The 19,587-nt window shown below is 40.5% G+C and overlaps 1 protein-coding gene across 1 annotated transcript in view; it reads left to right on the forward strand.

Moving 5' to 3' along the window:
• LARGE1 (LARGE xylosyl- and glucuronyltransferase 1) overlaps nucleotides 1–19,587 on the forward strand; it is a 280,855-nt gene that overhangs the window by 165,548 nt on the left and 95,720 nt on the right. Inside the window, exon 6 of the mRNA XM_015628279.2 lies at nucleotides 76–247. Within this exon, the coding sequence (XP_015483765.1) occupies nucleotides 76–247 (172 nt within the window). The remainder of the gene's footprint in view (nucleotides 1–75; nucleotides 248–19,587) is intronic.

Genomic DNA, 19,587 nt, shown 5'->3' on the forward strand with positions numbered 1-19,587 from the left:
AGTGTCAGGAAAATTTTCTCTTTCTAATGAAGATTATTTTTTCTTCCTCTTTCCGACTTCCCATTTCCTGTCAAGTCTGAAGTGTCTTGGATCCCCAACAAACACTACTCTGGGATTTACGGGCTGATGAAGTTGGTTCTGACTAAGACTCTACCTTCCAATCTTGAGCGAGTCATTGTCCTCGACACAGACATTACATTTGCCACTGACATTGCTGAGCTATGGGCCGTCTTTCACAAGTTCAAAGGTATTTTAATGATTTTTTTTACTGTCCTTATTTGAGTGGGGGGGGAGAACGATGAGGCAAGCAATACAGCGGGCGTGAAAGGGCCAGCTGAGGTTTGTTAAAATGTTTTCACTCTTTCAGTTTTTGGTGTTTGAATATAATTATTGTCTTTGTGAGCTCTTTTCTTAATGATGTTCTGTGTAGAATGACTGACAACACCAATGATATATGTAGTTTGTTTTATTGGTCTGATTATATGGGGCAGGTGAGAGCCTGACAATGCAGTAGGTGATAAAGAATTATGAGCATGCTGTAGTTATGTACCGTTCAATACCTCTTTGAAGAACTTGGGTTTTATTATTTCTTTTATTAATAAAACTGAATTATTACTTTCAGTGTAACTGTTCCATGTAACCACTGAGAATGAAGGAAGCTGGGAATCATTCTTGAACCGGGGAGGAAAATGAAGGGAGCACAGTTACATATAGCATAGAAATAAGTTGCTGTTTGGTCCTCTTAATGAGTTGATAAAGGGGTCTGGATTCTAAGCAACTAAAATAGTTTTCCCTACCTAGTCCCATTTCCCACAGCTCCTTGAAAATATACTTCATAGTCGTTCTGAGAAGGGAGACTTCCAGAGTAACTGTAAGGAGATGATTACAAAAAAGTTCCCCACTACCTTGTCACAAAGCAGAGCACTTTCTGGCTAGCACACCACTAAAACCATTTAATTCTCCCAGGTTCCAGTGTTGCCAGCTGTTCAGAGTCAGAGACATACCCTGTTGTTCTTCTCTTGCCTTCAGCATACATATTACAGTGCTGATAAGTGCAGAGGCATTCCATCCTGATTTAAAGGTTTACAACCCTGCAAAAGTGTAGCCTTGATGCGTTTCATCAGCTCTCTCAAAATCATCTCAAGCAAAGTCAGCCTAAGCAAATGGGAGTAGTTATTTAGAGAAGCCAAAATACACAACTCCATTAGGAGGGAGCCAGGAAAGAGCACATTTACTGTACTTATCCCCTGCTGAAATCCACAAGGCCTCCTTTTCCCAGTACCCAGCTCCGGGGCAGGACCTGTTATCTCCAGCTCTGTGTCAAGGACTGGGTTCTAGTGCTTACTTCTTCATGCATTTATTTCCATTCCCTTCTGTGGAATTCAGTGTAACTGACATCTTTTCAGCAAGCCAGAAGCATTCACCTTTTTTTCTTAATTTAATTATTCACAACCTTTCTTCATTAAGGAATATAATGTTTTTCCTCCTCTTCAGGTATTGTTCAGACCTCTTAACCAAGCCTCTTTCTCCACTGAACCTTGGGTTTCATGTAAACATATACCTTGACAACCATAAGTAACATAAATGTATAGGAAGTAATGCTATGCTGTTGTACTGTGTGCAGCTGTCCCATTAATAGCAGTATTTGCCTGACTATATGGTGTAATATCGCATCACTACAGGAAAAGAAATGTGGATAAACAGAACTTGGGCACAGAGGACTGCATGGTCAAAGAGAGCAAAGCCTGAATGAAGACAATGATGGGGGATTGTCTCTTTGCTTATAATTTCTGTCATAATTTCAGTGAAGATCCCTTGGGGGAATAAAACCAAGCATAAAGGCTGCTTGTAAAAAAAAGAACATGGAGCAGAGGCAGATGTAAGATTGAAAGAAAATACAGGCAAAAAATACGGAAATATGGAGAAGAATATTTAATGGAAATAAAACTTTGGAGTAAATCAGTCTCCATAGAGCTAGGCAAGAATGTTCATTTGATTAGAGATGTGAAAAGCTCTAACTTACACATGGCGACAGAATTCCTGTACTACTGCCCTCATAACATACATAGCACAACTCCCAAATGCATGATTTTGCAGGTTGTCCTGTGTGTCTTTTCAATTCCAGCTGACCACCTGCTTCTCCACTGATTTTAATCCTGGCAATAGATTGGTCAGTGTCTACATTTACTCATTACCTGGGCAGTCGTGCACAAAGAAAGAGTAGATGAGACAGTGTTATAGCCCCAGGTGTCGAGCTGGGGTGGGAGAGGACTTTGGATCCTAAATGCTGCAGAGAGAGGAAGTGCCCAAGCACAGGCTGGTTCTCCAGCCTGTGTCATAGGCTGCAGTTCCATTAGCAAAGATGACCTCAATGATGGTGACACCAGAATCGAGTGTTTAAAGGTAAGAGTCAGAGGGAAAGCCAACAAACCAAATACCATGGTGAGAATCTGTTGTAGACCACTCAAGAGGAATGAGGAGGCAGAAGAAATATTCTGTAAGCATCTGGGAAGTCTCATAGTTGCTAGCCTTTTTTCTTGTGGTGGGCTTGAATTTACCAGAGAGGTAAGTTGAACTTACTTAGCAGAGGTCTGTCGCTGTAGGACACGGAATGATTCACATGGACATGGTTCAGTGTATGACAGGGAAAAAGAAGGCTTTTATTTTTGTGACTCTAGTCTTTATAGATTCTAAACAATGACCGGGGATTGGATAGTCAGGTTACCACCTTCCCAATCACACTGGTCATGAGAAACATCCATCAAAAGATGTTTCTTTGAAAGAATGTATAAACATCTATGTTTATAGTTACTTTCCTGGGAAAGTGGCTAGAAACTATGAAAACAAGATTAGAAGGCTTAATTTTCAGGGCGACAGGTCTGCTGGAAACACAACACTTGGGAGAGGAAACAGTCCAGGAAGTTCCTGGAGTGTGTGGAAGATGATTTCCTGACCCAGCTGGTGAAGGAGGGAGTCAGCCAGGGGCAGTGCCTGCCTGAATCTGTCAGCAGATTCTAAGTAGGGAGGTCCCAGTGGACTAGAGATTAATAAATATGATGCCCATTTTCAGGAAGGGCTGGAAGGAGCATCTGGGGAATTGCAGGCCTGTTGGTCTGACCTTGGGCCAGGGAAGGTCATGGAGCACATCACCTTGAGTGCTGTCATGCAGCATGTGCAGGACAACCAGCGGACTGGGCCCTGGCAGCATGGGTTTGTGAAAAGCAGGTCCTGATTGACCCATCTGATCTGTGTCACCTTCTGTGACAAAGGTGACTCTTAGTGGATGAGGGAAAGGCTGTGGATGTTGTCTGCCTAAACTTTAGTAGAGCTTTTGATGTGGTTTCTCACAGCATTCTCACAGAAACTGGCTTCCCATGGCATAGATGTATTCTGTGCATAAAAACTGGCTGGATGGCCTGTCCCAGAAAGTTGTGGTGAATGGAGCTAAATAAATTTGGCAGCCAGTCACTAGTGGTGTCTCTCAGGGCTTGATATTTGGGGCAGTTTGATTTAATATCTTTATCAATGGTCTGGACAAGGGGATCAGGTGCATGCTTGGTCAACAGCAAGTTGAGTAGGAGTGTTGATCTGTTGGAGGGCAGGAAAGCTCTGGACAGGAAGGATCTGGGCAGGCTGAAACAATGAGCCAAGGCCAGTTCTGTGAGTTTCAAGAAGGCAAAGTTCCAAGTCCTGCACTTGGGTCACAACAACCGTATGCGGCACTACAGGTTTGGGGCAGAACGGTTGGAAAACTGCCCAGTGGGAAGGGATCTCTGAGTGCTGGTCACAACAGCTGAACACGAGCCAGGGTGTGCCCAGGTGACCAAGAAGGCCAGTGACATCCTGACCTAATGGGCAATAGTGTGGCCAGCAGGAGGACAGGGACTGTCCCTCTGTTCTCAGCACTGGTGAGGTCACACCTCAAGTCCCATGTTCATTTCTGGGCCCCTCACCGCAATAAAGACACCGAGAGGGTGGAACGTGTCCGGAGAAGGGGAGCAGGAAATTCCTTCACAGAGAGGATTGACAAGCATTGGAACAGACTGCCCAGGAAATTGTGGAGTCACCATCCCTGGCTCCATTTAAAAGCTGTGTAGATGTGGTGTTTAGGGACAGGGTTTGGTGGACTTGGTAGTGTTGCTTTGGTGGTAGGACATAAAGGTATTTTTCAACCCAAGTGATTGTACTGTTCTATGATTCAATGGAAATGGAAGGAAGGGCAAGTAATTTGGAGAGATACTGATACCCTTTTACCGCTTTGTAAAAGTTTGGCCTAAATTCTGTGGTGATTCTCAGTTTTTCCTAAGTGTCTTTTTATTTCTCCTGCCTGCATTACAGAAGATTGAAAGATTGTCTCATGTCATGAGCCCCAAATATTCCTCCAAAGGATATTTTACTAAATTAATGTTTTAATCTTTTCTTTGTTTCTCTCTCAGAAGTCCCAGGTAAGTTCATGAAGATTTCTTGGGGGCAATGTAAAATCTTTGTTGAAATATTACATAAACAGAAGAATAATAAAACTCCTATGAAGGGAAATGCTAGGCTCCAAAGGAACCTGTCATTACACCCAACCCCAGTTAGAAGGGCAGCTCTGGACCCACTGGGTCTCCTTCTAGAAATGTTCTAACAACCAGCTGCTGGCTAGATGCCACCATTATAAACCTGCCTATACTAGGATGCTTTTTGAGCAAATTAAAGAGTTTTTCACATCAGTGCAGAAAAGGAAAGAGCTTCTGTCTGCAGATTGCTGCAAGATAACTGATGAGGCAGTCCAGCACAGCCTTTCCCAAATTGCAGCCACATGTAGAGAGGAGGTCCTAGAGTCTGTGATTCTTTCTGTGCCTAGGAAGAGTTTCTTCCCAACAAAAACAGTAATAAAGGGAGACCAGTATCTCAGATTCCTTGTTTCTCGGACACCATGCTTGGAAGAAATTCAGATTTACGACTGTCTTATAATTTAACCAGATCTGATTTGCTGTGTAAAAGAGTCTACAATGTATCTTAAATAGCACCTGCAATAGCCAGAATTCTTGTTCTGCAAAGGTTCTTATTCCAGTCATCTTAAGAGTTGCTGGAAAGACCAGACCCTTACATAGTAACTTAATATTTTAGGTGGTAAAGGTACTACTCCATTGCTCTGTAGATGGAAGAAAGGCAGTGGGATTTCTTTGTAAATTACTGCTCTTCTGCCCTTTCCTGATAAGCTCTTTCCATACACCCTTACAATAAGTGATCCAACTGTTCTGAGCAGAGTGCAGAAATTTAAAAATCTCTTCTTTGAAGTGGCAACCTTAGGCTTTGGGAAATATTCATACCTCTCTTTGGTAGCCTGAAACAGTATCTCAAGCTTTGTAACATTTCAGTTTCTCTTAGGAGTTAGTGAGGGTTGTGTAATTATTAATCGTTTCATATACAAGCTTCAATCTCTATGCATAAATATGTCTTTGGGAACCCATAACGTAAATTTCAAGATTTATATCCAGCTTTTCAGCTGGGGTTTGGACACTTCTGATTTAGCCTCATTCTCTCTTGCTCTGTAGATAGGTAGAATGTTTTCCTCTAGGACTGAGATACACCTCCAAAATATTGACTTCAAAGGTTTGAGTCTGAAGCCAGTCTGGTGAAGATAACCTGTCATGCATGTTTTCTGTGACTCAGCTGACACTGATTATGTTTCCTAGTCATTTTCACTAGATTTTGACAGTTCTAAACTTGAGAAAGTACCTAGCCTAAGGGCAAAAGTGTGGGACTTTCTTCAAATTTATCCAAGAATAGTGTATTCTTGGATGAAGTACTTCAGAGTGTTTCAGACAATAAGGATTAGTAACCAATGTTTTTATTGCAGAAACTGTGCAAATTCTTCTGAGACAAAAATGAGTCCAGAACTATGTTTTGTGCCTTCAATCTTAAAATTACTTTAAAGGCCACACCTGCTAATTGTTTTATTATTCTTGCTCACACATACTCTTGGTCCTGCAATGTGGGTTCTTTTTTCCAAGGTTGTGATTTTTAGTTTTACTGGGTGTTAAATATGGATTCTCAGGATTTAATTTATTTGGGACTTGACTTAAAGCAGTCATTGTAATTGTATGTCTTAGAATTTGCAGTTTCACTCTGGATCACAGTCTCTGTGTGCTGGGTGCTCCACATGTAAATAGCAAGAGACTCTCTTTGTGCTTTATGTTGTCAGGTGACGATTCTTCTGTCTGCCTTGTTCCTTTAGGCCACTGCTTTGTATGAGTCACAGCTGAGACTCACAAATGAGACCTGAATAATCCCTGTAGAGATCAGTGTTGAGGAGCTCTGTGTTAAATTGAACGCTACATCAAAGGGCATTATGATATTTCTAAGTACATGTCAAAACTCAGAGGCTGTATTGAACAGTGATGTCTTACTACTACTGAATGTTGGCCTCACAATCCAGCTAGCTGATGAATATTTTAAGTACTTTTAAACAACAGAGGCTGGGTAATACTTAACTCTAGCACTCTTATATTTCAAATAAGTCTACTTGTATATTAAGTCACCCAGAGAATATAAGCTACAATTGGTGTTCATCTGTACAAGTAAGTCTCCTCTGGAAAGGTGACCTCCATTAACCAAGCATACAAGAAGGAGAAATGGCAAGCTTGACAGGAATACTGAGATTCACATGTTCATATTTTGCATGAATAAAAACATGCTATAGAAGCTGTTTGCTTTGTGTCAGGAGCTCAAATAATGATAAAAATCCATATTGACATCATAAATACCAGAAAAGGTCAGCAGTGATTTTGGTGCAGGATCAAGTGCCCAGAGCTGAAGAGGGACTGGCACATAGTCAATCCCAAACTTAAAATTTGCAAACACTCAGCATGTGGGTGCTTTGGCATATTGCTCTGCAAAAAGCCTGAGGTAACAATCTAGGTTCATACTGTTTTTGCAGCTTCTTCAGGAAAGCGAGCAAACAAACAGACAAAACACCCGAGAAAAATCATAAGCCCCACAAATTTAAGCATCTTGTGTAGGGATTTTAGTAATTATATTCTTACAAGAACTATTGTACATAAGGTTATAATGTAAAGTGAATGCAGAACTTTCCATTTGTATGTGAATGTAGCATGCCAGAAAGTGAGATGCTGATGTCACTGGTGAGAAGCAGGCAGTCAGCAGGTGCTGTATAAATTTCCCTGAATTTGGCTCTACCAGTGAAGCCCTGTTTTAATAAACTATACCTGTCATAGCCCTTGACTCTCCTGCAATGATTGTGCTTTTTATAGGTATGCTGTTTTTTGATAATGTAAAATACTCAGTTGTTGCCAAGATTAAAATTTAAAATTCATTGACACCTATGGCTCAAGGCAGGATTTGAGCCACAGAATTGATTTTGGGCAGGTTCTGTAGTTCAGTCTGTCAGTTTACAGTGAGTAAATCATTAAAGCTTCCAGATGATTTTGAGAGAGGATCTCTGCAGGCTGACACAGTGTTCATGTTAAATCCTGCAGAGATCTTTCTGTTTCTTCTGGTCAGTAAAACAAGCTTTCTTTTCTTGCTAATCAAGAGGAAGGCATTAGCAATATGCACCTTAGTGTGTATAAAAATCCATGGTATGAGTCAGTCTTTTTGTGAAGGAAACAGGATCATATTGTAGCAGGGTGCATTAATAAAATTGTCAGGCAGCTATTAAAATAGCTTAAAATTATCTGAATTTTTATAAGTGTCTAAAAAGGCCGAATGGCACTTGTCTTTGCTCATAAAAGAAACATCTGTTAGCTTCTGAAAGATTTGTGTAAGTATTTAATGGTTAGACTACAGTGCATAGCTCATCCTAGGGTTATTACACAAATGAAATACAGTTTCTCTTTGAAAAGGTCCCTGTGGAGGCTCTATCTGCTTAAGATTTTTTGTTCTTGATTGTTATATTGTGATGTGTTCTTCTTTTTCTGCTACAGAATCTTTGAAACTTCATTGATAAAGAATTTTATTAGTTAGCTATAGCTGATAGAAACATTGAGGGGTGTTGTGCTCCAGTGTCTCACAATGTTGTCGTCATCTGTGTGTGAAACTATAGGATAATACTGATTTATTTTGGTGAAGAGGGAAAGAAATTAAGGGGTTGGGGTATTTGGGGGAAAAGACAAGTTTCTAACTGTGACTGGGGGTTCATTTTGGTGACTGTAATTAGGAGGGGATCAAAGAAAGACGAAGGACTTGCTGATTCTGTGGGTCTAGGGAAGAAAACACTTTTCTCTCTCCACACTTGTTAGATAAGCTGACTGGATGGAAGTTCTCCTATTTTTTTTTTTTTTTTTCCCCTAATTGCAGTTTGCTTTGCTGTGATATTCCTTTATTGAGAAGCCAGTATGTGAGAAGGTTGACCTCAGTAAATGAGCTCCAAGGGAGAGAGTTTATTATATGGATCAGCATGTGCACATTCTAGTTTATGGATTTTAATGTGACAAGGGACATAATCAGAAAATTCTGATTATGAATTGCTGCCAAAATAGAATGGCTGCAGTTTCTGAAACATCTGTAGTTCTATTTTAGCTGAATGGTTCTTTGTCTGTTTCTGCCATCAGGCAGAAATATTTAGAGGTGAAAGGCCAACTATGCATAGAGATAGGGTATAACTCATGGTGAGGTAAATTCTAAAATAAAATAAAAGATTTGAGTTCTTTATTTTTCCATTCTGATTTCCAAGGGATACCCTTTGGTCATGTTTTCAAGCTTTTTCCCATGGGAGCTAGGGATATTTTAATTATAAATGAAAGCTGGTATTTTTTTCTCATCTTTTTATACTACAACTGGAGTTCTTAAAATAAAAACCCACCACATGCTATAAGATTTGTAATAATATCTTGTTGGCAACACTGAAATTTTGAGGATTTTTTCTACCTTCTGAACATCAGTCTAGTGCTTTTTCTACATTATTGTTCTCCAGTCTTTGTTAAGCTGCCACTCATTCTACAGCTGTCTTTTTGGCTTAGATGCTATGATGTATCAAACACCCAAACTAAACATTGTATGACTCACCCAGTGTTAAAGCAAAAATACAGTTTTTCCTCTAAGCTCTTTCTTCAGGATTTAAAGAGACTTTAATTCTATTAATCTCCAGTACTCCAGCTGTGGAGAATGGACCTAGAGCTTTTTTGAACTGCCTTGCAAATATTTATTAAGAGAAATCAGGGCAGAGCATGGCATCAAAGGAGCAAAGTGCATATCCCCATCTCCCTTGACTAGCAAAAGCTGTGCCTCCTCAGAAGCTAGAAAATCCAGCTCCCACAGGGTACAGACTAGGAGAAGGAGCATTTCTGCTTTGCATGTTTGTTATTGGCAGAGGAAAATGTATTTCTGGGAATGAGATGCCAGTAGGCTGTGCTGAAAGGAAAATATATGAGAAAATGGGTGGGAAGAAACCAAGGAGGAAAATAATAGCTCCCCTATCCAAACTAAAAAGGAGACATCAATCAGGAGTTGCTGTCCACCAATAAATGTTTTAGGTTGATTGCTTTCTCCTATAGTCTATTCACATTCTTCTGCTTCCTTTCAGGTGCATTCAGTACCCGTACCCTGTCAATTTACAACTTGTTTAATTATATTTTGTTTAGAGCACTATTAAAAAAAAAACCCAAACATTGATGTCTGCCTGTCTTCTTGGGTGGAGCACACAGATTAAGCCTGTGTACTTGTCCCTCTGGCCAGTCACTCTGCATTCCCTTGGTGACAGTAAAGCAGAGCGAGTGCATGAGCAGACAGTGAATATGGAGGGAGCCTGTTCACCAGTTATTAATGTGTAATGATTAGTAACTTCTGCATGTGGGAAAAAGCCAAGCAGAAGAGACACATGGGTCATTCACGTAACAAATTAAGTTTACTCTAAGGTTTGATAGTTGTATTAATAGGACTAAAGAAAGAATGATATTTAGTAGTTAGATTTCCCTGCCCAAGGCCCTCATTCTAATCACGTGCAATCTATCAAGCACATACACTTTTCACTGTTAACCGTGATGTGCATTGTAATAACTTGATATTCTGTTTTCTCCCTCTCCAAACCAGGCACATTCTCTGAGCCTACCTTGTTCTGCATTGACAATCCATATTTTTACGGACCTCAGGCCCCATTTCCAATTACAAAGCTCTCATTCAAGGTTTCACCTTTTTGGTTTCATGCTGCAAATTATGCCTGTAATACTGTCCTTGGCAGCACATGGATTTGCATAGGGTAAAGTGGTGTAGGGAATAGCTGTCTCTCAGGTTCAAGCTGTAAGGCAGAACATATTGCCAAGAGGTCAATGGCATGATTATCCCATCAGCAGGGTGAGTGCATGGTATTGCTCTCTGCACAGCCAGGGAAGAGGGAAATGCGTGTACAAAATTAAACCAATTTATTACATAACTGCACTAAGACTGTGTACAAATGTACCATGAGCAGAACCTGGGGACAGCTACATGAACTAGAAGTTAGACATGTAAATGAAATCAGTAATCAGTGAAATTATGTGGGAAAAGTAGAACCTGCACATTCTTTAATTTTCCAATTAATGTAGAGAATCAGGGATGTTCTAACACCTTATTTTAATCCTCGCAAGCTAAAAGGAAAAAAAAAATTAGCTTGGTCAGTAATGGACCATTTCACTCTGCATCTCTCAAGTGTCTTTATTTTACGTAAATTTCAAGCTGGCTCCACTCCATGTTCTTTGCAGTAATCTCTAGCTGCATTTAGCATGGGCCAAGCAGTTCAATTAAACAGAGGAGCATTACTCCCCCTGATTCCTCAAGGCATATATCTTTTGTCCTTTGAGATACTGCTAACAACAAAAAGAATTTTTTCCTAGTCCTTCTAGATGCATACCGAAAGGTGATTGATAAACATTAGAGTTCAACCTGGGGACAAAATGTGTCCACAGCTTTTCTGTATTTATATTTTATTTCCTGCATTTAGTCACAGTGAAATTCATAGTCCTGAAAAGAACTCGGACCTTAAGTGCAAAATCCATAGTTGCAGTATATCTTGCCCAAGTTCGTGGCAGTAAAAGAGATGCACATTAGACACTTCTGGTGAAAAGCCTGGCCAGTTTATTTTTCCTTTGTACTGCCTAAATACTTAAAAGATACTCAAGATCTAAGGTGATGGTATTCCTGCTTTGGTGTAATGCAAGCCCTGTGTCAGCAGCTTCTGGTATGTGTGGTTCTGGGATTCATTCTGGAGCTGGGACTGAACGTCAGCAGAACAGATTCTTGAAAACCATTAACTTCTGGCACAACGCAGTGTAATCCTGAAGCCACTTACGTCTCTGTTTGGGAATGTAGTGTTTTTTTCCTCTCTGCTTAAGGACTGGGGGAGCTGTCAAGTAAGTGCTGTTCTGACACACTAAGGGAATTTGTGTGGTGGGAACAGAGGTGGAGGTGGATAGCAGAGGAGGTGATAGAGCCTTCAGTGGTGCTGTTGACAAATGTGCCAGAGCATGAACCATCTGAGGACTTAGCACATGCTTACTGCTTCTGCCCTGCTGAGAAGTGTGACTTGGAGCAGGACTGAAGCCCTACAGCAAAGTGAGCCATCGTACTTTTCCTCTTTTAAAATTGTCCTTGGCTGACTCAATGCCACCACTTTTCTGTCATCAGCACTAAATGTCTGCCAGTTTATGCTCACTGCAACTTCCTGAAATGCTCGTCGCCTCTGAAAGTGGCACAAGGTCTCCTGAATTTCATTAATTCATTGCGTTGTCTTCCTGCACTTGTTCTGCTTAATAGACAGTAATACTATTTCCTTCTGTGTGCTTCAGGATATCCTTATTGCAGGTGCAAAGTGACATTCTCTAGGGCTTTGCCAATTTGCTGAAGAGTCATATTGGCACAAATTTTTGACAGTATTTGGAGGTTCATGCTCATTCCCATGCTACTAAGAAATGATGATCTGAATGTTGTCACCCTGGTGTCCTAAAATCCTGAAAGAGCTCATCTCAGCTGATAAGAACTACTTCTATAAAACATTGAAGAGGATGGCACTGGCTTCTGTCTGTAAAGAATGATAGTTCCTGTATTCCCTGATTTACATAAACATTCCTGCTTTGAACTTACAGCTTCTTTTTTTTGACTAACTAAAAAAAGATGTGAATAAAAAAAATAGTGAAAGGAAGAGCAATCTTTAAATACGTTCTCCTTTCAACTCTAACCCCCTGTTATGGGTCACAAGTAAAAGGAGTTGGGTGACCTCAGCCAGGTCTGATGTGCATGAGGGCTGAGGTGCATAAGCAGGGCAGCAAAGGGATCCTCTTCTGGGGTATCAGTTTTGAGTCAGCTCAGCAGATTTAGAAGAGAATGTTCACACACGAGACAATTCTAGTCTCGTGATCATTTATTTCTTTCAAATGTAATAATAGGAAGTGGACATAACTTGATAGATAAAGGAGAGAGCAAGGTGGAGATTGAATAGAGTGAGGATACAGAGCAGGAAGAAGGAATAGGAAAAGGGAGAGGTGGCAACACATCCCAAGTTAGTCAGGATGGTATATCTTGAAACCTAAGATTATTTAAAAACACCATATATCACAGTAAATTTCTGTGAATCTATATAGAGGCAAGTGCACATATCTAGAATTTTCCTGCATTTTCTTGGCAGTGACATCTGACTATAAAAAAAACACTTGCCAAGGAAATAATGAAGTACATGGCAGCATTAAGAAGCTAACACAACATTTAATTCAATGTAATTTTGGCCTGTCCCTTCTGCAGGGTTGGTAGTGGAGATACCATCCCCACTTAGCTGCAGTCAGCAATTAGTCTACTGCCACTGCCACCACCTTTTTATTTGTTTTGCTCTGTGGTGCCAGAGATTTGTTTATGTACAAGCACATCTAGTCATAGTTTTTAAGAGATGCTCCACACACCAATTTTTGTGAAGCCAAGTGGTTTTCTTTATCTTCCTAAAGCATTTTGATCACTGTAACATCCAATCTAGATCTTGTGTGGGGAAGGAGGACTGAGAATTATTTATAAAATTGAGAACAGCAGTGATGAAGCTCTGGTTTTTGTTTTTTTCCTTTGGTTTTATGCTATTGCTTTTAAAGGTTTAGTTGCCATAACAACCCAAAGCAGTCCTGCATTACCATAGAAACATGCTGTTGTGGGTGAGTTTTTATGAGATTCCTTTTTTTTTTTACTTCTTCACGTAATGTATTTAACATTGGCCTTTTGCAGGTGTATCACAATACACTACAGGGGTTTCAGAAAGTGACAGAATGACATAATAAGCAACAAAAATGAAGCATATGTTTAAACTCAGGAAGAAAAATCTGGTGTCATGGTTGACTGAGAGCAGAAAAAGAGTAAAAATAAATTCCTGTTGCTTGACTTGGAGGTCAGAAGTATTGCGCTTAAAGCGGGGCTAGCTAATCAGTCCACATGAATAAATACTCAAAAAAACCCCAGCAAAACAGGAGTTAGGGCTTTGATTATGTACCAGAGAATTAGTGTAAAAACAACTTGCCATGATAGTTGTAGATATGAAAGTACGGGACTTCTTTAAAGTTCGCTGCATGGGGCTGCTCCTTGAGAGTGTTCAGAGGCTGAAGTGAGAATTGCGGAACGAGGCAGCCTCTCACAAAGCTGAGAGGGGTTCCTGCTGAGAGCTGGCTCCAGCTGCATACTGATAGCCTACAAGCCTCAGGTGCTGCTTGGGACCTGGCAAGTCCCTAAATTGTTTGTGATTCTCTGTATTGAGGAGTTTTCCCCCTTCCTGTGTGATATCTTTAACGCTGTGCTCTTCAGAGCCTCTTGGCTTTGAAAAGAATAGTAATGGAGCTTTTCCCTCCACTAATCTGCATCTCCATCTACTCATTGTGTAGCTGTCTGGAGCAGTGGACCACTGGAGCATATCAGCTCTCCTAATGTCTCATAGATTAGTGTGCATCTTTGCTATCAAACTTCATATTGAAATTATGGACCCGTTGCAGAGCATATACTCTGTCCCAGCAAACAGAGTACACAGTACACACTTACAGGTTCATAATCTTATGACAAGCCACACAACTTATTTGGAAAGAGGATTAGAGAAGCATAGTCAGGCAGCTGTGGAGATTGTTATTGATCACTGTTTTTATGGGGAGGCACAGGTCTATCAGTTCCCTGTAGTCAGTTGCAATATGATGAAAAAACTTTTCATTCCTGATATGCATGTTTTAAAGAATAGAAAAGCTTCCAGCTGGGTCTTGCAAGAATTCCCCTTGCCAAGGTCACGCAGGTAGCAGGAATTTCTTTACAGTTACGCTTTATGGCTTCTGACCCCTCTGTAAGCCTAGACAAGTCTGCTATTACTTCCTCTCATTTGACCCTCAATTCTCCAGGCCTCCTTCTGAATTTTGTAGCCCTGGGACTGGTAATTAGTTGGAAAGAGGATATCCTTCTTGCTTTCTGAATGCCTCCCTCTAACCTGTTCAGAGAAATGACACCCTGGAATGCTTCTTATTGTTCATTTTCATGGTATTAGAAAGCCCCTCCATGATCTTGAAGTTTCCAGATTAAGATGTCTTCCATCCAATCTAATCAGGTTTTATTGGACATTATTTCCTCCTTGTTATTCTTCAATTCATTTTTCAAGTCAAGAACTTTCAAATTAATAAATCAAAGCTTAAATGTTGTAAATACTTGCTTCTCCTTTTTCTTCATCTTTTTGTGACATTGATGTTGACTTCTACTTTTTGCTACTTGAAAAAAAGTAGCTAGATTTCAGAGGGACTTCTGTACCACCTTGAAATTAGTACCTGTTTCAGTTAAATTACTGAATACTGAGCAGTATGCAATATGATTTCTACTCTTCTTTTTCCTTTTTCCCGCACTTGTTTGAGATTACTCTGTGAGATAAACTCAGGTAAAGAAGCAAGATTGCAATATCAGGAATCATGTCAGGGGGAATCTAGATCTGGATCTGAAATACATACCTGTGCAGAAGGAGAATTTGGGGAGATTTCCTTTTAAGGGGAAGCAAAGGTAAGGAGGAGTTGCAGGTTGCAGTACTGTCTTTGCAAACCCTGTAACAAATCAGATGTTGTCCTAACCCAATTTACAGCAAAAATGACACATGAATATCAGTGTGTTTCAGTGACAAGAGTTCTTCCTGTGCTTCAGAGCTGCTTTGTCACTGAAGGTGTGACACCAATGTTTGACTGCCTTGTTTTTCACCTTTCTTATGGTTTACAACCTGTTTCATGTCTTCCCCATCACCATGTGTTTTCAACAGAGCACTGAGAGCCAGTTCTGTACTTAACCTTTCCCCAAAGGTAGAAAATTATGAGGTGCAGACTTACTGATGAAGGTCGCTGTTTAGTGATATAATGAATAAAAAACTAGAGATGGAAATGTCATAGCTACCTAGCACTAAGTGGTATCTGGTATAAAGTCACTGATTCATTTTTTGTTCTAAAATACTAAAGGATTAACTCTTGTGACAAACTTTACCCTGGATCAGATACCATCTGTCTTTCCATAGTAACCTTAAAGTCAGCCCAAACTCCAAATCATGTGTTCAGGCTAATGCAATAGAAGTGTCATCTGTGCCCACATTTGACTGTGTATGAGGTTTGCTCTGCTGGGTGATTCATTCTTGAACAGAACCTGTGTACTAATGAGCATGGAGCGAGGCTTGGACTAACTTGTTTGGAATATATTGTCCTAAGGTACCTTGCTATTTAGCTCTGACTTCCACACTGAAGGCAGGCTGAAATGCAAATTTCTTTAAGATGAAGTTTGGAAGGCAGATTCTAAAGTAGGAGAAATTTGATTTTCATTATCCCAAGCTGCGATTAGTCTTAATTTATCCCTTGGTAGAAGAGGAAGATGTTTAATCATTTCTCTAACAATATGTAAGGTTTCCAGGTTGTCAAAATTAAGAACTAAAGATTAAGTTAGTAATCTCTGGAAAGTGTATTGAGACCTGGAGAGCACCTTTCATTATTTTGTCCCCTTGTGACTAATGCTTGAAAAAGCAATGATAAACTCTGAAGGAAGTTGCAACTAGAGTTGAAAGCAGGGACAGGAGAGCTGTAATTTAAGGCTGAGGGCTTTTTTTGGGGGGGTGGGGGCAGGTAGGGAGAAGTCAAGCTTACATGTCCACCTCTGCAAAGATGCACTGAGGATATGCTTCTTAAGACACCCAAAATAACTGGTACTTTTTGTTCTTCTCTGCAGAGACTGCCTCTGTCTGGCCTAGCTGTCAGACGAAACACAAGCTTGTTCCAAGGAGCTTTGTAGCTCTGATGTCTTGTTCATAGTCCATTGTGAAAGGGCAGAGAGGAAGCAAACTCCTTCAGATGAATCAGGATAAAGAACTGTCACAAGTGTTTTAATAGCCTGAAAGCTTGAAGAACCCTTACCAATTCCAATGGCCGTTTCCTGCCCTGCAAGTGGAATTAGTATCTCTTGGCAATATATTGAAATCAATCAAATCCAGCAACTGCCATGAGTGAAATTGTAAACAATTAATACTAATGAGACTTGAGAAGGAAGACAGGTGTAGCTGCATCACAGTCTTTCCTTATAGGCTTAGAATGTATTCAAACTGAAACAAGTTACTTAATTATATATTATGGCTGAATTTCTAGTGCTGTTGGTGAGGTGGTATATTGAGATAGCAGGGTGTTGTAACCATTTCCTCTCAGATCTCACCAAAATTTCACAGTAACTGTGTAGAATTGACGTATTAAAAACCACCATTTTCTCTTTCAGGGGATCATGCAAGACTCTGGTGCATTTTTCACTTAAAAAATACATGTTACTAATGGAGATCTGAAGAGATGTCAAGGGAGGCATTTGTGAGGCCAAGATCCTTTGTCTCATTTGCCACAGACTGAATCCAGAGCAATTTCATTACTTTCATTTAAGCTGTCCTTGGATTTATATTGGGGAAAATTAGATGAGAATCCAGCTTTTAATTAGAAAACAGTGCATGTGTGAGATGTACAGTGGGGTTTTTTTCCCTAAGACAAGAGACTTAAGTGGTCAGCAGAGGTCTCCTAGAAGTACTTTTACCATCTATGCTCAGATTAATTTTTCCTGAAAAATAAAAATGCAGGAAATTCTGTTAAAAATCAAGAAAAAAATGAAGGAACCAAAATTTTGGAAACTGTGAAATGTGGATAAATTTGGTGATTGTGAAAGAGAAGTTGTGATAGCTTTCGTTTGGAATAGCTTGGGCTTTGTATATTTACATCTCAGCTGTTGTTTAAGGATCTCCTGTTTTTATTCCACACAGTATAGCCCGTGTGGTAGTGGCACAGTCCTGTTCCTGAAATGCCATTGCATCTATCAGTGGCAGGTTAATAATTACTCACTTGCAAACTGATATGATTTCTTGTGAAGAATCACAAGTCGATTTAGCAGTGGAGTGCAAGAGAAACAGCTGAATTTGAGCCTACAGCTCTGTTATACCTCTGTTAAAAGGGCATTTTAGAAATCTGGTGCTACACAGATGTGGTGCGCCTGTCTGCTGTCAGCAAGGACCAGCACTTTTTCTTTCCACATTATTTTCCACATTACAAGTTCAGGCAAGACTCAGCACTCGAGGCAGGAGTATCTGACTGGAGCAGGGGCTGAGTGCCAGGCAGCCTCACAAGTGAAACATGAACCAAGCATTTCCTGTCTTCCAGTTCCTGCTAAAAGCACAGCGGATCATAGCTCTCTGTTGTCTAGTATACTGCTTTCCACACATTTTCACCCCATTCAGTATTTCTCTCTGGGTTTCTAATCCTCAAGCTTATTAACTTGTGCCTTTTACATGATGATTTTTTTTTTGCTGATTTCCCCACCTGCGCTGTTTCTGTAGGTCTCTGTGTAACATTTCTGCTCTGGTGGGGTCTGCAATAGCTCTGGATATAATGGCATTTACACTGGTAATCAGGGTGTTTTTTACCCCACTTTCAGTACTGTTAACATTTAATTGGTCAGCCTCATCTATGGAGAGTAGAGGCATTTTAACAGCCAGGTGTATCACAGGTCAGGTTTTATGGACCTGGCCAGAGGTCAGAATGAGGAGCATATATGGCATCAGCACACACTTTTCGTAGCTGTGCAATAACTACAGGATTCTGTTTTTATTTAATGTGCTGGTCTTCCGTTCCCTCTCTTCTTATTTTTGGGTTTAATCCTCTCTTTAAAATTTTTCAAAGTCATGGGTTATTATTTTCATAGCCAGTTTAGCCGTTCCATTATGAATGCTTCTCCTTTTATGCTGAGTGTCAGTGGAAAGGATGTATCTGACCCACCTCCACTGCTCACTAAGGCAGCTGCCTTTGAAGTACATGTAATAAACTTTCTCTGATGGTAAAAAGAAAAGCCTCATTAGTTCCAGCCCATATTTGGGATGCACCTCTATCCACACTTGTTCTGCTTCATTCTTTTTAGTGTTTAATTATTGATACACCTTACATGACTCATGCAGTCTTATACTGGCAAGATACTTTCCTGCATTTTCCCACCCCCTTTAACATTTTCACTTCCTCAGTCAAAACCTGGGTTACATTTACCCCAGGGTCCATGAAATGTCTGGCAAAAGAGCATAGCAAAAAAACCCATGTGCAGTAGGCTGTGATGGCTGAGCAGGGCAGTAAATCCTCCCTAGAAGATTCTCAGGAAGAGAAAGGTGACAGAGCTCCAAAGACAGGCAGCTGCTTGTGAGGAGATACTGTGTTCATGGAACACTGGCAGGTCTCCTGAAGAGGTCATAGTGCAGAAAAACCCAAATAAAGACAAAATGTCCAGGACACTTTAACTCTGAAGCTCACTCCTATCTGCTGAAATGTTTAAATATGCTAAAAGATTTAGCGTGGCTTGGACTCCTTTGTTTACCAGTCTTACTTAATCTGCACTGTGTATGCAGTTAACAGGGAAGTTCCTTGAAAGTCTGGAATAATTTTCTTCGTAGCAGCTCATATGGTGTTGGGGTTTAGATTTTGGGACCAAATCAGTGTTGATGGCACACTCATGCTCTGGCTTTGGCTGAGCTGTGGTTGCACAGCACCAAAGCCTTCCCCACTTCTCGCTCTGCCCCATGGTGTGTTCTTTGGTGGGCACTCAGTGGGCTGGGATGAGACACAACCAGGCAGGTGACTCTCACCAGAAAAAGAGTTATTATTCCATGGAATTCAGCATCATGCTCAGCACTAAAAGGTAAAAAGAGGCAGCTTTAGGGGATTAGACATCTTTTGATTAGGATCTGGCTGGACATCAGTTACCCACAGGAGGGACCTTGGCATCACTTGTTTTGCTTTGTTTTCTTTCCTTCCCTCTTCCTCTACTTCACTTATTAAACAATTGCTTGTTGGTTTTGTTTTTTTCTTTCAATCTGGACCCCCAGGTTTTCTTGCTTTTATTCTTCCTCCCCCTCCTCCCCAGTGCCACTGAGGGAGAGGGGAAGTGAGTGATGCTTTTTTGCCCACTGGTGTTAACACAAAACACAGGTACAAGAAGTTCTGCCAGTTAGTTCTCAGTATGGGACCGGTATCTCTTCATCTCTATTGTGTCCTGGTGAGCTGCATGAACATTTGATGGCTACCAAAGTGATATCACTTTTGTTGAAAAACCCTGGCATTGAAAAATACGCAGATAGCTGTGCCA

The sequence above is a fragment of the Parus major genome, chromosome 1A (assembly GCF_001522545.3).
Source record: "Parus major isolate Abel chromosome 1A, Parus_major1.1, whole genome shotgun sequence".
NCBI classification, from domain to species: domain Eukaryota; kingdom Metazoa; phylum Chordata; class Aves; order Passeriformes; family Paridae; genus Parus; species Parus major.